The sequence below is a fragment of the Schistocerca nitens genome, chromosome 4 (genome assembly GCF_023898315.1).
Source record: "Schistocerca nitens isolate TAMUIC-IGC-003100 chromosome 4, iqSchNite1.1, whole genome shotgun sequence".
NCBI classification, from domain to species: domain Eukaryota; kingdom Metazoa; phylum Arthropoda; class Insecta; order Orthoptera; family Acrididae; genus Schistocerca; species Schistocerca nitens.
Window position 1 is genome coordinate 914,473,596 of NC_064617.1, and position 17,912 is coordinate 914,491,507.

Genomic DNA, 17,912 nt, shown 5'->3' on the forward strand with positions numbered 1-17,912 from the left:
GGAAACTTTATTGACACATTCCTGGGGTCAGATACATCACATGATCACACTGACAGAACCACAGGCACATACACACAGGCAACAGAGCATGCACAATGTCGGCACTAGTACAGTGTATATCCACCTTTCGCAGCAATGCAGGCTGCTATTCTCCCATGGAGACGATCGTAGAGATGCTGGATGTAGTCCTGTGGAACAGCTTGCCATGCCATTTCCACCTGGCGCCTCAGTTGGACCAGCGTTCGTGCTGGACGTGCAGACCGCGTGAGACGACGCTTCATCCAGTCCCAAACATGCTCAATGGGGGACAGATCCGGAGATCTTGCTGGCCAGGGTAGTTGACTTACACCTTCTAGAGCACGTTGGGTGGCACGGGATACATGCGGACGTGCATTGTCCTGTTGGAACAGCAAGTTCCCTTGCCGGTCTAGGAATGGTAGAACGATGGGTTCGATGACGGTTTGGATGTACCGTGCACTATTCAGTGTCCCCTCGACGATCACCAGTGGTGTACGGCAAGTGTAGGAGATCGCTCCCCACACCATGATGCCGGGTGTTGGCCCTGTGTGCCTCGGTCGTATGCAGTCTTGATTGTGGCGCTCACCTGCACGGCGCCAAACACGCATACGACCATCATTGGCACCAAGGCAGAAGCGACTCTCATCGCTGAAGACGACACGTCTCCATTCGTCCCTCCATTCACGCCTGTCACGACACCACTGTAGGCGGGCTGCATGATGTTGGGGCGTGAGCGGAAGACGGCCTAACGGTGTGCGGGACCGTAGCCCAGCTTCATGGAGACGGTTGCGAATGGTCCTCGCCGATACCCCAGGAGCAACAGTGTCCCTAATTTGCTGGGAAGTGCCGGTGCGGTCCCCTACGGCACTGCGTAGGATCCTACGGTCTTGGCGTGCATCCGTGCGTCGCTGCGGTCCGGTCCCAGGTCGACGGGCACGTGCACCTTCCGCCGACCACTGGCGACAACATCGATGTACTGTGGAGACCTCACGCCCCACGTGTTGAGCAATTCGGCGGTACGTCCACCCGGCCTCCCGCATGCCCACTATACGCCCTCGCTCAAAGTCCGTCAACTGCACATACGGTTCACGTCCACGCTGTCGCGGCATGCTACCAGTGTTAAAGACTGCGATGGAGCTCCGTATGCCACGGCAAACTAGCTGACACTGACGGCGGCGGTGCACAAATGCTGCGCAGCTAGCGCCATTCGACGGCCAACACCGCGGGTCCTGGTGTGTCCGCTGTGCCGTGCGTGTGATCATTGCTTGTACAGCCCTCTCGCAGTGTCCGGAGCAAGTATGGTGGGTCTGACACACCGGTGTCAATGTGTTCTTTTTTCCATTTCCAGGAGTGTATGTAAAACTTCTCTCATCAACCCATTACGTGATCAACACACCATTGCTTCACGTGGATTGCGAGTTTCTCGGTGACGCTTTTATTACGGGAACGTTGTCACTTTAACCCTTTTGACATGACTGTACCAACGATTCTAGTTCGGCGACGCTGCACAATTATGCTGCCTCCCGGGGTCAGAGGTTGTTCTATAAGTTTCCCCCTACCTACGATTACCCGTTGCTACACAAGACAACTAATTCAATTGTTCAGACAGGAAACACCAGCGGCAGCCTACCTACACAACATGCGTTCCCTGCATGCGCTAGATAAAATATTTTATTGTCTACGAGATATTAGGAACTCTCCCTTTGTCCAAATAACCACTTTTAATTAATTATGTAAAAATAAGTGCACTGTATCGTTCAAGAAGTAACCATACAAAACACAGCTATCTAATACACTTACTCCTGTTCAGACTCAGTACAGTTAAAAATACACTACTGGCCATTAAAATTGCTACACCAAGAAGAAATGCAGATGATAAACGGGTATTCATTGGACAAATATATTATACTAGAACTGACATGTGACTTCATTTTCACGCAGTTTGGGTGCATAGATCCTGAGAAATCAGTACCCACAACAACCACCACTAGACGTAATAACGGCCTTGATACTCCTGGGCATTGAGTCAAACAGAGCTTTGATGGGCACTGAGTCAGAGCTTGGATGGTGTGCACAGGTACAGATGCCTATGCAGCTTCAACACGATACCACAGTTCATCAAGAGTAGTGACTGGCGTATTGTGACGGTCCAGTTGTTCGGCCACCATTGACCAGACGTTTTCAATTGGTGGGAGATCTGGAGAATGTGCTGGCCAGGGCAGCAGTCGAACATTTTCTGTATCCAGAAAGCCCCGTACAGGACCTGCAACATGTGGTCATGCATTATGCTGCTGAAATGTAGGGTTTCGCAGGGCTCGAATGAAGGGTAGAGCCACGGGTCGTAACACATCTGAAATATAACGTCCACTGTTCAAATTGTTCAAATGGCTCTGAGCACTATGCGACTTAACTTCTGAGATCATCAGTCGCCTAGAACTTAGAACTAATTAAACCTAACTAACCTATGGACATCCCACACATCCATGCCCGGGGCAGGATTCGAACCTGCGACCGTAGCGGTCGCCCGGCTCCAGACTGTAGCGCCTAGAACCGCACAGCCACTCCGGCCGGCGTCCACTGTTCAAAGTGCCGTCAGTGCGCACAAGAGGTGACCCAGGCGTGTAATCAATGGCACTCCGGGTGATACGCCAATATGGCGATGACGAATACACGCTTCCAATGTGTGTTCACCGCGATGTCGCCAAACACGGATGTGACCATCATGATGCTGTAAACAGAACCTGGATTCATCCGAAAAAATGACGTTTAGCCATTCGTGCACCCAGGTTCGTCGTTGAGTACACCATCGCAGGCGCTCCTGTCTGTGATGCAGCGTCAAGGGTAGCCGCAGCCATGGTCTCCGAGCTGATAGTCCATGCTGCTGCAAACGTCGTCGAACTGTTCGTGCAGATTGTTGTTGTCTTGCAAACGTCCCCATCTGTTGACTCAGGGATCGAGACGTGGCTGCAGGATTCATTACATCCATGCGGATAAGATGCCTGTCATCTCGACTGCTAGTTATACGAGGTCGTTGGGATCCAGCACGGCGTTCCGTATTACCGTCCTGAACCCACCGATTCCGTATTCTGCTAACAGCCATTGGATCTCGACCAACGCGAGCAGCAAAGTCGCGATACGATGAACCGCAATCGCGATAAGCTACAATCCGACCTTTATCAAAGTCGGAAACATGATGGTATGCATTTCTCCTCCTTGCAAGAGGCATCACAACGACGTTTCACCAGGCAACGTCGGTCAACTGCTGTTTGTGTATGAGAAATCGGTTGGAAACTTTCCTCATGTCAGCACGTTGTTGGTGTCGCCACCGGCGCCAACCTTATGTGAATGCTCTGAAAAGTTAATCATTTGCATATCACAGCATCTTCTTCCTGTTGGTTAAATTTCGCGTCTGTAGCACGTCATCTTCGTGGTGTAGCAATGTAATGGCCAGTAGTGCATATTTTTCCCTTTTACAAAAGTTCCCGTTAACTGATTCACAAAATGCATTCATGGTTGTAGAATACGGTAGTGGGAATCAGTATAAAGGCACTGATATTGGAAGGAAATTTAAAGTTGCTGGTAGAAATAGTTGAGCGCAGTGTGTATGAGGTCCAATATACTGACAAATGCAGTCATATGGGGTTGCATTTGATGTCAATAGTACAGAAATAGCAAGACATCAACCATTCAGCTAGCAGAGGATGGAACTCAGTATGCAGGCAATCAGCTCTGTGCGGTGATACTGTGTGTTTACTGTGTGTGCGTTCCTTTCCTACAGATAATAAACAGATACTATTAGTAACAGAGCATACTGTGTCTAAAGCCATGACTGTGACATAGTCACGCGGAAGACATTTATCATGTGATGAAAAAGCAAAAATTTGTGCGTAGAAGGAAACAGAATTCTCTAAATGTCAAATCACCAAGAACTTGAACCGTTCAGGTACAGTGATCTATAATTTCGTTAGATTCGTGCACAATATCGACGCAACAGAAAATATGAGGAAAGTAGGAAACTATCAGGGGCATCCAAACGGTTACTTTTGGACAAAGCAAGAGCCTCAAACCGTTATTCTTCTCAACGTCCTGATTTTGTCAAATGGAAACATTTTGCAATCACGAAACTACTGCAGAAACAAACTCAAACTCCCAAACATAAGCTGTTTAGATTGTAGTTCGCTGAAAAACATATGTCATAGGCTTGAGAATGGAACAAAGTGATCTTCGTGATGAGAAGAAGATAATTTAGGTGGTCCGAATGGATTTCGATATGACTGGCATTCTCTGAGAACAGTGCAGCAAGTAAGAATCAGTAGAAATTTTGGTGGTGGAGGTGTTACGATTGGGCAACATTCTACACTGCAGCACTGCAGGTGAATCACATTTTCCTTGGGTGAACACTAGTATGAACTCTAATGTGTACCCTAAGATGTTAGAGACAGAATGGAGTATAATGTCTGATGACCTAGGGGACGAAAGTACAATGTTTCAACATGATAATGCATCTGCCATAACTTCTGCATAACAAAGAAATAGTTTTAAGGTAAATATATCGATGGCTTGACCTGGCCTACACGTAACATGGACTTGAGCACAGTGGAAAACCTTTGTGAAATACTTGCAATGAGTGTTTATCGCAATGGAAGGCAATTTGGGGCCGTATGTGCGCTGAAAGGAGCTATTCGGGAAGACAAGACGCCGAATTTTTTAGGTAATTATGTTGCACAAAGTACTAACAGTGCAATAACACAACAGGACAGTGAGTGCTTTTATACCAATTTCCATCTAGGAAATTCCAATGCCATATTTTGTTTTTCTTGTTATGAAAGAAACTAAGTAATGTCGTCATAATTGTTTATGTCTTATATGTATCTACTACTTTCATAATCAATTTGATACATCTATGCTTCAAACATTGTATATAATTTGGTAGGAACCCTACCTTTATACTGATTTCCACTGCTCTATATTGCTTACGAAAACTTCATGAAATACGGTTTTCATAGTCTACGGTACGCGTCTTGCAGTATTAATGTTCATTACTGAAAACAAACTTTCAAAGGTTAGTAATGAATAAAAGTTCCGACACATAATTCAGATGCTCACGTGACAAAATCGCTTCGTCTCCTTACTACAACTCTCCATTCTTTGTCTCCTGCGTAGTTGTACAGGACTACACGAACAAGTAGGAGATGCGGGAAACATGTTTTGCTGCTGCCGCGTAAATCTTTCTGGCACTAAAGGGTGCTGGATGACCCTCTGTTCTCATTGGATGGGACAAAACTATGTCTAACATGCGAAAGTCGATGTTCACTCAGGATAAGGAAGGTAGGGGTCCCCTCCTCGTCCAATGCGTCTACTTTAACTAAAATTTATCTTGTACGTAAATGGTTCTATTTGAAATGTAAACAAACTGTTAAGCTGTCTGCAGTGCACAACTAAAGATGTTCCTACTTTAGACACCCTTTTCAGTCCAAGCACAATGTATGACATAAATTATTTTATACACAATAGGTTATAAAGTCAACATACACACTTTCCATTCAGTCTCTCATTCATTCTGTTGGTTCTTCAAATGCTTGTTATTGAAGAAAATAACTGCATATGAAAGTTGTATATAAATTAATTACTCACATGATTAAAATTAGGAGTTATCAGATACCAGCTGATAAAATGATTAGCTCAACTGTCTGCATGATTTTATTACAGTACCAAAATTTTGTTAGGTGTAAAGAACTGCTAAACAGGTACTTAAAGTGAACTAAAATATTTTATTACTTATCGAATTTTTTAGTGGGAGCTACCATTCTTAGTTCCGCTCTTGCGTTAAAATTTGATGATAATCGTAACGGTATAATGTGCGAAACAATAATGAAGAATTACGCATTGCAGTCATCTCACAAAGGCATTTTAAAAAATTGAGTGAAAAAGTCATGCGATACCTCCCAATATCGTGTGGAGCCACCATTTGACCAGCGTAGTGCAACAATTCGACATGGCATATACTCAATAAATCGTTACAAGCCCCCTTCAGAAATACTGAACCATGTTGCCTCTATAGCCATTCATAATTGCGAAAGTGTTGCCGGTGTAGAAGTTTGTGCATATCTGGTTGTCCAGCCATTCAATCGAGTTGTCCAGAATGTTCTTTAAATTAATCGCGAGGAATTGTGACCCGGTGACATGGTGCACTGTCATCCACAAACATTCCATCGTTGTTTGGGAACATGAAGTACATGAATGGCTGAAAATGGTCTACAAGTAGCCGAACATGCCCATTTCCAGTCAATGATTGTTCCACTTAGACCAGGGAACCTAGTCGATTCCATGCAAACACAACCCAGACCATTATGGAACCACGACCAGCAACTTGTGGGGTCTGCGCCATACTAGAAATCAACCACAAGCTCTTACCAGCTCAAATCTAGACTTTCTCACCAGGCCACGGTTTTCCAGTCGCCTAGGTCCCAACCGATATGGTCATGAGCCCGTGAGAGGCGCTACTGGCGTGTTGTTAGCAAAGGCACTCGCGTCGGTCTTCTGTTGCCATAGTCCAAAATGGTTCAAATGGCTCTGAGAACTATGGGACTCAACTGCTGTGGTCGTAAGTCCCCTAGAACTTAGAACTACTTAAACCTAACTAACCTAAGGACAGCACACAACACCCAGCCATCACGAGGCAGAGAAAATCCCTGACCCCGCCGGGAATCGAACCCGGGAACCCGGGCGTGGGAAGCGAGAACGCTACCGCACGACCACGAGATGCGGGCAGCCATAGTCCATTAACGCCAGATTTTACCGGGTTGTTCTAATTGATACGTACATCGTACGTCCCACATTAATTTCTGCGATTATTTCACGCAGTGTTGCTTGTCTGTTAGCACCGACAACTCTACGCAAATGCCGCTGCTCTCGGTCGTTTAGTGAGGACCAGCAGAACTGCGGTGTCCTTGGTGAGAGGTAATGCCTGAAATTTGGTATTCTCGGCACATTCTTGACACTGTCGATTTCGAAACATTGAATTCCCTAACGATTTACGAAATGGAGTGTTCCATGAGTCTAGCTCCAATTACCATTCCGCGTTCAGAGTCTGTTAATTACCGTCGTATGGCCATTATCATATCGGAAACCTTTTCACGTGAATCACCGGAGTACAAACGACTGCTTCTCAGTGTACTGCCCTGTACGCGATACTCACGCCATCTGCATATGTGCATGGCGCTATCCCATATGACTTTTTCACCTCGGTATAGCTCTTGGCAGACATCCAGTGACGTCATCTATCGCTTCTTGCAGTGTGAGAATGAAATCTCCTCCCTATTGCCAACTGCACAATTGCAAGGTGTTTTGTATCGTATCTAAGCAAACAACTGCTGTTCTCGTACGTCACTCGCAATGCTGCGAAAACTTTCTGTCCCGTACGCATTCTGAACCGCGACCATTGGCTCGCGCCCTAATCAGGAGATGACGAGAGCCGACGTATCCGGAATGTGCACCGGCAAAACAAGGCGTCGCCCAAAACAAAGCTGCAAAGTGGGCAGTGCGAGGTGTCCAGCCGGTAGCCAAGGCCACACGGGGCCCTATAAAAGCGGGCGCGGAGACCCGCTCAGCATACAGTGCAGCCCAGGCAGCATCCACACATCAACCACCATGAAGGCTTTCGTGAGTACCGCCCACTGCAGCTAGCGGCGCGGCGTTAGGGCTAGTAGGAGCGTTACGAAGGAGGGTAGCCGAGCTGTCCAGTGGCTTAACCACTGTGCAGCCTTCCCATTTACCTCATTATGGGAAACTTTGAAGATGTTATACCAAGCATTTGAGACTAAATGAAGAGCGGGATGTTTTATTTTTTATTTATTTATTCCATTAGGACTCTCAGAAAATCTCTTACAAGGGGTCAAAACAGTATATATCAAAACTCATTAAGAGATTTGCTTACCAAGTTTCACAATTTCTAAGCATTCTTGTGTTTGTACCATTATGATGATATTTATAATTACTAACGCAAGTAAGAGGCTGAGATGTGAACGGGAATTTGGAGTGATAAGGGAGGCATGCTAGTGTAGTCCATGCAGTTGTGCAAAGGCACTGTGCCAGGGTGGTGTAGCGTTTAGTACATCCACCTAGTGAGCAGGGGGCCTGGTTTCGAATCACAGCTTAGGTACAAACTTTCATTTGTTGCCCCAGTCAGGGTATATATATATATATATATATATATATATATATATATATATATATCCTGACTGGGGCAACAAATGAAAGTTTGTACCTAAGCTGTGATATATCATTGACTTTTGAGACTTGAAAAGGTCTCAGAAAGGGTATAGTTTCATTTGATTAATGTTGGTTAGTAATAATATTAATAATAATAACAGTAACAGACATTCAGTATAATAATAAATTAACCAGACTAGCGGGTCTGAAGTCATGATTAAAGTCATTGGAAACACGAGTCACAATGTCAGAGGGGTAGACTGAAATGACAGTGACAGTATCTGTTCAGAAAGCAGACTTTCAGCAGATCGTTAACGAGGAGGAAGAGGGAGGACGAAGAGATGAGCTCAGTAAGCTGCAAATAATTACGTAGAACAAACATCTGGTCATTGTGTTTGATGACGCAACATTACCTCTAATTTGAAGGTAGAATTCTGTACAATTTCTCGACATTCCAGTCTGATTCCCAACACAGGAAATTATTTTGAGAAAATTACTGTGTTATGTAGTGGTATAACAGAGGATTTTTTGAGAACGATTTCCTCTGCTACGCTGTTCACATGGAGCCCTTAGAGCTGAGGACAAGTAAGAGGGAATGGAATGTTAGCGGGGACAGTAAAGTAAATAGAGGCATAGATGGGTTTTATAGATGATGGATGTCTCAGAGGGCCATGATCCCTGAGGTGAACTCATAGCAAATGTTGCGGGTTGCATTTGAAAAGTCAAGCCTTTCGTTTGCATGATATCCTGTGCTGTTCTCTGGATTAATCAATGCATACTGTTACCTCAGTATCTGACAAGATCACCAAAGTACTATAGTGTCTTGCAGAGCACAGGTCATTGTAGAGATGCTTCATAAAAAAATATGAGAAGTTATTATCACTTATGATATCACTGCCATTATTTACAATACGTACCTATAACTCAAAGCAAAGGGATGTTATATACAATCTGTTAATTTGCGCCGATATCATTGAAATACTCAATCGTTTAACTGAAACAATATTCCTACACTCCCTGCAAAATTAGCTTCTGCTGAGGTGCTGCAACATTGGCTAAGTTCTTTTAGAATAATAACGTTGGTGCACCTTTAACTTGTGATATACAACCCCTCAATGATGGATAGATACCTGGGAAAAAGCAACGCGTATTTGTTGAGTTTATTGACAGAATGATGGCAGTGTGTCACCCATAGTATCCTTGCTCCATTTCCCTGAAACGATACTTAATAAGCCATTCCAATAAAATATGTGATCTTTATAGTCTGTGTGAAGCTTAAATGACCTACAGCGTTTGTGTTAAAGCCCACATAAAGTACTGTGACGACATTTATCAGTATTTTAATTTTGTCTTTGGTCTTGGACAGTCATTACAATTTTTTACGAATGCCATCCAGAGCAGGTCATAGAAACGTATGAGAACGTTAGTGATGGAAAAACACATCTCAAATAGTTTAGACACATAACAGAGACATGGATGCTTTATAGACTGGTAATAATTAATGACTTTCTTGACCAATGTTCTATGTTTTGTAATCAATCAAATGGTTCAAATGTCTCTGAGCACTATGCGACTTAACTTCAGAGGTCATCAGTTGCCTAGAACTTAGAACTAATTAAACCTAACTAACCTAAGGACATCACACACATCCATGCCCAAGGCAGGATTCGAACCTGTGACCGTAGCGGTCGCTCGGCTCCAGACTGTAGCGCCTAGAACTGCACGGCCACTCCTGTAATCAATCCTAGTAGAGTATACGTAGCAGTATAATAACTAAAACTCCCAGAAATAAAACCTGAAAAAAACGAACCTTGATAAAGGACTCTGAAATACTTACTCAAATCTCTATAGTATTTTACGCGAAAAATCACAATTATATGTTCTTGTTCATTTTCTACATCAGTTTCTCGAACTATTCTTCACCTACAAGCCATTTTACAAAAGCTTTCTGCCACGAATCTAATGTTTTCAAGCCATTCTGATGCATGGACGTTTCTATCATCCACAGGTTTGCTCTTTCCTCGTTGTCCTGCTGGTGGCGGCCGTGTTCGCCCAGGAGAAGGCCAAGGAGACCCTGAAGGGCGCCGAGGCCTACTACGCCTACGCCGCCCCCTACGCCTACAGCGCCTTCGGCTACCCCGCCGTCAGCGCCTACTCCGCCTACCCTTACGCTGCCGTCGGCTACCCCTACTACTACCGCTGAAAATGGACACGACTTCTATGAGGATGCAGGTCTCACTTCAGTGACTACTGTACTCTCTTCCTTCCTTCAATAAATACAACTGTATCACAAAACGTACCCCTGAGTCTTTCTAATTATTTGTATTTCCTCTGTTCAACAATGGACAGTACTCCTTACACCAACTGCACCGATAAGGGTTTCTTAAATTGGTATAACCCTCTAAATTACTCATGCAAACGTTGAGAATGAACAAATAATTTAAATAAACCTTCATAGATGAGAAATTATCATTGAAGTTCTAATAATTTGTTAGATATAACAGGTTCTTCACTGTATTCCAAGAGATAATGGAAGATCGGGACAATGAGCTAATGGATGACAGGTGGATGAGAAAAAAGAAATTCCAGAACCAAAATGGATTCATATAGCTGAAGACCACATACACATCCACACAGTCAGCCACACACACACACACACACACACACCGGGTTGCCAGCAGTCATCGTTCCCTGGAGAAAGGGGCATTAGTCGATTCTTACCTTCTGAAATCTATGTGCTGTATTTTTATTTATACAGTCCTGGTAGTAACGGGTTCCTGACAACACACACTCAAATCGGTTGCGATATAACGCACTGTAGGTGAACAGTTGACATGCATAGCTTTTACGAGGCGTAATGACGTCCACTCGACAAATGAAACACTTTTGGCTGCCCTGTATGGAAAATTATAAACAAATGGTTCAAATGGCTCTACGCACTATGGGACTTGACATCTGAGGTCATCAGATCCTAGTCCGGCTGAGAGTCTCAGAGCAATGGTGCAGGATCACAAAGACTGCTGCAGGGGATCCATCACTTGTTTCCGGATGGCAGGCTTAGGTGTGAAGTGGCTATGAAGTGCTTGGTCATCTGATTCAGTACCTCTCCGTAAGTTAACCGACCTTTCATTCTAATCTTCAACCTTCTTTTCTTACACCACATTTCAAAAAATTCTATTCACTTCCTTTCTATACTGTTGTCGACCACGTTTCACGTCCATGCAGACTACAGTTTAAACAAATACTTTTCCAAAAGAATTCCTAACACATATTGGGTGTTCTCTGACAGAGTTTGAAACGGGCTTCATTGTTGACCTCTACTTGGCCGGCTGATCGAATCATGCAATATCAAGCTTTGTTGCGTATTCGGATGTGACAATGGCACGACGTTGGACTGCATGAGAATGTGAGGGCAACCGTACTCGTTATCATGGTTCTGGTCGACCACGGCTGACCACCACAAGGGAGGAAGTCTGCAACGTGGACCAAGTCATTTCATTTGTTATTTATTTCTACTTAATGCAGGTACGTGCTGCCACGCCGGTCACCATATTGTCCACACTTGTTGCGGCCAGCTTTGTCATGTATGGTCTGAGACGGCATGAACAGTTAACTAAATTAATTACTTCTCTAACAGTAGACCATTAGCAATATATACTCTGCTTCTTTGCATGGAATTACGCTTCAGATAGGGGAAAGTACGTCGTCGGCTGCTGTTTTGGAAAACTGTTGTTTTTTAATGCAATGTGTAGTGATGTGGTAGAGTAGTGAGATACATTGTGGAATAATATATGTTAGCCAGGGTTTCTCTAATTGTAGTCTTAATAGATTATGTTGTTAGACTCTGTTACAGTCGTAGTGACTCAACAAATTATTTATTTAATTCTTCTTTCAATCCTAGATTCAGTAAGCACAGGTAAGAGTAACATATTCAGTTGAAATGCTTGGCGCTATAAGCCAAAAGCAAACACACTCTACACTTTTTGAGTAGTTTCCTGGTAGAAAATGACTTACTTTATAACGTTAGAACAGTTACCTGTGCAAAATTCCTTACCGTTGCGACTAAATTAAGTAAGTGTGTGTGTGTGTGTGTGTGTGTGTGTGTGTGTCTGTGTGTGTCTGTGTCTGTGTCCACTCCGTTCAATGTTCATTTAGGTTTTCCAGTTTGTTTTATGAGGCATGTAGTTTCATATGTTGCAGCATAGGTTAACAGACCAGGGTTCTAATCAACTGCTCATGGTGGTAGTTCAGATTTTAGCACTCACTTACACATTATAAGCTTACGAATCGTTATTTATACTTTGTTAAACTCATGTGTTATGTATGTGCTCTCTAACTTTGTAGAGTAGCTGAAAATGACCAACATGAAGGTGTACCTTACAAGGGTTGCGAAGAAAAAGGAATTAAGGTTAGGGTTTCGTGTCTGAAACATCACAATGGTTGTTTTATAGTCCTGATCTGTGCATTTCATCTCGAGTGAATAATGATATTTAATCAAACAGAAAATCATACGTTTCCTTCGAGTGAGGAACTTGCATAATGTTTAAATATATGTACACGCATATGTATATGCACTCATATATCTTAGATTCATGTTTCCTTCACATTTTTCTCCATGCTTGTAACTTTTGCAACGGAAGGTCCATGTAAGTGTTATTAAATAATAAGAAATGTTTACAAGAGCGATGTAGGCCGCTTTATCTCTTTATTTCAATACCATAACATGCTCACTAAATACTAAATGTTTTTTATTTTTTAGCGGTCACTCAGTGAGAAGAATTGGCTGGTTTCGTCGAGATTTGCACACATTGTGGTCATCTCATTGAGATGGTGATCACTGATATTTATTACGTAGAACTGGCATATTTCATCTTAACGAAGTTCTGTCTGTCAGCGGGGACATAAGTTGACACACTTACAATTTTGAAGATTCGCGGTCGTACAGTTTTCAACCGAGCCGGTTAATTCTAAAAGAAATATTTCGTTTTCACTTATTAATGACATCGAGAGAGAGACATAGTAATATCATTATGAAAAACTCAGGACAGTACTCTCTCTCACCGATGTAACGAGCGTTTTTGCGTCATCAGAAACGACGATTCGCTCTTGAAGCAGTCCGACATAGGACATTTGTTTAAACTGAAAGATTTTTCGTAATTCTGTCTTTGCTCAGATCGCTTATAAACCACGTTACATGTACCATCGACGACGATTAGATATAGATTACGATCTGGGACTGTGGAAGGATGAGTAAGGAAATCAGCCATACCGTTTCAAAGGAACCATGAATGCATTTACTTGAAGCACATTAGGCAAGTCACTGATAACCGAAACAGATATGGTTCGACTCGCATTTGATCTACTGTCCTTCAGAATACAAGTCCGACATCTTACCACTGCTTGACGTAGCTCGGCAGGCAGTGAGGAGAGGTAATTCCATTAATATACAGCAGAGGGTGAGGTGTTCACAGTATACCGTTAAACGTCCTTTAAACTTATCTAAGAATTCAATCTGTGGTTTCAAATTGAAACATACCATCGCTCAGTCCTACTGGAACTGAGTACTGTTACGGATGTGGCATACATGATTCTTATGCACAAACAAGCAAATGAAATCCGTGAGCAACAGGTTTGAACGTAAGAGATTTATAGCTATTTCGTTTCTAGGTAACATATCGTATAAAATGCAACGTGTGCTCCAAAAACACGTCTGTAGTGTAGCATTTTCCACGAACAATAGCTTAAAATGGAATTTTGTATGTTTTAGCAATAACAATTATAATAAGCTATTGCAATCGGGAGTTTATAAATTGAAATGTAATGATTTCCCAGCTTATTACATAGAGCAGACAGGTAGATCTACAGCCATAAGATATAAAGAACATATTCCGGGGAGAATGGGTACGAATAAGAATGGGTCAACGTTTGCCGAACACATCATTAAAGAAGGACATACGCCCCAACCTGTTAATGACACCGAGCTATTGTGTAAAGAAGCCAAGGGTATGAAATTACATTTACTGGAGGAGGTGCAGATATAGGCTGCCATTAACACCACAATACAGATGTACATGTTTGGAGTTTTGCGGTAACGGAGAAGCACGGACTGCTGATTAACGGCGTCGTATTGTGTTGAGTGAAGAATAGCGCTTCTGCAGTACACTAAATGACCATCATGAGCGACGTGGGTAGAGGTCACATTCTTCAGATGTTTCGGAGGAGCAAAGCGCTGCTACTCCTTGCATCATGGTGCAGGAAGCCACTGGATACGACTCCACGTCACGATTGGTAGCGTAGTAGTGATTGGGGGAGCTCTGACATCACAACAGTACGTCACGGACACTCTGTGTCCTCTTGGGGTACCTCTCATGCAACGGTAATGTGGCGCCATTTTTCAGCAGAGCAATGCAAGTGCATACGTGGCATGTGTGTCCACGAGCTGGCTACGTTATATTTATGTACTCCCAGGCTCCCAAACCAGTCTCAGGACTGAAGACCACAACAACAATATGCTCCCATGGACAGAAAGATCCCCATGTCTGCCCCTAATACAACATGAGTTCAGGATATGAAGAACCAGTTACAACAGTTGTGGATCAGTTCGCCTCATAAAGTCTTTATGATAGCCTTCCCCATCGATCAAGTGAATGTGCATCCAGACCAGATACCAGATGCTGGCTGCGGGGGAGGGTGCGGGGGGGTGGGGGTGGAAGAGAAACATGATTCTGGTAAGAGGACTCACCCTGCCAAGTTCCTTTCAACTAAGTCTCATAATTTTAAGGTTGTGAGTTCGATCTTCACTCAGGCCATTTAATCTGTTGTACTTCATTGCTGAATTAAAAGCGTTGATGTTACCGAGCGACGTGGTGCAGTGATTAGCACAATGAGCGCGCATTCGGGAGGACGACGGTTCAAAACCGTGTCCGGCCATCCTGATTTAGGTTATCCAAGTTTCCTAAATCGCATCACGCAAATTCCGGGATGGTTCCTTTGAAAGGGTACGGCCGACTTCCTTCTTCATCCTTCCCTAATCCGATGGGACCGATGACCTCGCTGTTTGGTCCCCTCCCCCCACTCAACCAATCACCGTTTCAATTAATCTTTGAAATTCCTTGCCGTCTCTGATAGAATATCAGTATCACATACAAATATAAAATTTTCTTTATTCTCCCTGAGTTCTGACTCACTTCCCAAATTTGTCCTCGGATTCATTTTCTGATTGATTCATATACAAATAAAATACCATGGAGATTTGCCAACAAACATGTCTCAATCACTTCTTAAGTCCTGCTTCCTTTTCATGTACAGTCGTGGACAAAACGAGCGAGACCCCTCGCCTTTTCGTTATGCTGAACAGCACAGCTTTAAAGTCTGCTACACAGCATAACAGGCAAGGCGACGAAATGCTACCAACATACTATGCACAGGTGTGAAAATGAAAAACTATCCGAAATTTGTCAGACTGTTTTCAATCATGTGTGAGACTATATTAATGCTGATTAGTGTGTTAACCACAACACCAAATATAAGATATAAATGAAACAAGAAGCGCTAATTAGTATAAACTGTACTAATAAAAATGAATTTCAGCGTATCGAGATAACAGAACTGTTTTAGTAAGACAAAGTACCCCAGATCGTTACGAATTAGCAAAATATTATGCGCATTTGGCCGTGAAATGGTCCGTTCAGACCAGTCATACTGGATTACCGTTGCTGACCTACCATGAAAGTATGCAAATTTAGCAATGCGTAATGATTCATAACTCCACTCCTGGAAATGGAAAAAAGAACACATCGACACCGGTGTGTCAGACCCACCATACTTGCTCCGGACACTGCGAGAGGGCTGTACAAGCAATGATCACACGCACGGCACAGCGGACACACCAGGAACCGCGGTGTTGGCCGTCGAATGGCGCTAGCTGCGCAGCATTTGTGCACCGCCGCCGTCAGTGTCAGCCAGTTTGCCGTGGCATACGGAGCTCCATCGCAGTCTTTAACACTGGTGGCATGCCGCGACAGCGTGGACGTGAACCGTATGTGCAGTTGACGGACTTTGAGCGAGGGCGTATAGTGGGCATGCGGGAGGCCGGGTCGACGTACCGCCGAATTGCTCAACACGTGGGGCGTGAGGTCTCCACAGTACATCGATGTTGTCGCCAGTGGTCGGCGGAAGGTGCACGTGCCCGTCGACCTGGGACCGGACCGCAGCGACGCACGGATGCACGCCAAGACCGTAGGATCCTACGCACGCCGTAGGGGACCGCACCGCCACTTCCCAGCAAATTAGAGACACTGTTGCTCCTGGGGTATCGGCGAGGACCATTCGCAACCGTCTCCATGAAGCTGGGCTACGGTCCCGCACACCGTTAGGCCGTCGTCCGCTCACGCCCCAACATCGTGCAGCCCGCCTCCAGTGGTGTCGCGACAGGCGTGAATGGAGGGACGAATGGAGACGTGTCGTCTTCAGCGATGAGAGTCGCTTCTGCCTTGGTGCCAATGATGGTCGTATGCGTGTTTGGCGCCGTGCAGGTGAGCGCCACAATCACGACTGCATACGACCGAGGCACACAGGGCCAACACCCGGCATCATGGTGTGGGGAGCGATCTCCTACACTGGCCGTACACCACTGGTGATCGTCGAGGGGACACTGAATAGTGCACGGTACATCCAAACCGTCATCGAACCCATCGTTCTACCATTCCTAGACCGGCAAGGGAACGTGCTGTTCCAACAGGACAATGCACGTCCGCATGTATCCCGTGCCACCCAACGTGCTCTAGAAGGTGTAAGTCAACTACCCTGGCCAGCAAGATCTCCGGATCTGTCCCCATTGAGCATGTTTGGGACTGGATGAAGCGTCGTCTCACGCGGTCTGCACGTCCAGCACGAACGCTGGTCCAACTGAGGCGCCAGGTGGAAATGGCATGGCAAGCCGTTCCACAGGACTACATCCAGCATCTCTACGATCGTCTCCATGGGAGAATAGCAGCCTGCATGGCTGCGGAAGGTGGATATACACTGTACTAGTGGCGACATTGTGCATGCTCTGTTGCCTGTGTCTATGTGCCTGTGGTTCTGTCAGTGTGATCATGTGATGTATCTGACCCCAGGAATGTGTCAATAAAGTTTCCCCTTCCTGGGACAATGAATTCACGGTGTTCTTATTTCAATTTCCAGGAGTGTAAATTCAGTTAAAAATCATTCAGTGCCACACTTAAGTCAATTAAATTATTGACAGAAGCGGAAAACAGTAACAAGTATGAAATTCTCCAAGAGTTCCATATCGACATCCACAGGGCGCCGGTACAGAATAAAGGTAGCAATAAAACGTATTGGGGCTGCGAGAATTTCTTAAAATTCCTTTACTGATAGTCTATCTGCCTCCATCGCGATCAGAACCGAAAACAAACCAGACCTCCTTTGCAGTAGCTAACATCTTTCATTAGGCTAAAAGAGTACCCAGGCAAACAGCCGTCTGTTATTACCCCAGACATGAATAAGCGGGCAATTTCGCAATGAAAATGGCAAAATGATCTGCATTTTCTGTTGCTTAGAGTTTTCTGGACTCAAAAACATGGTCCACCTTTATGTCACTGCTTATGTGACAACTATTCGGGATGTTTATCGAAATAACAAAAAACTGTTAATAGCGAGTATATTTAGTAGCATAATTCTTC

General features: G+C 44.4%; 1 protein-coding gene across 5 annotated transcripts in view; it reads left to right on the forward strand.

Moving 5' to 3' along the window:
- Positions 1-17,912, forward strand: part of LOC126253497 (uncharacterized) — a 67,358-nt gene that overhangs the window by 38,316 nt on the left and 11,130 nt on the right. The window contains exons 1-2 of one of the 5 annotated variants that reach the window (XM_049954879.1): positions 7,492-7,680; positions 10,238-10,528. The exons of 2 other annotated variants lie outside the window; for them this stretch is intronic. In XM_049954879.1, the coding sequence (XP_049810836.1) occupies positions 7,507-7,680; positions 10,238-10,432 (369 nt within the window). In that variant the 5' untranslated portion in view covers positions 7,492-7,506 and the 3' untranslated portion in view covers positions 10,433-10,528. Of the gene's footprint in view, positions 1-7,491; positions 7,681-10,237; positions 10,529-17,912 lie in introns of those variants that run through there. 2 more of the 5 variants (XR_007545977.1, XM_049954880.1) reach the window with 2 other exon arrangements.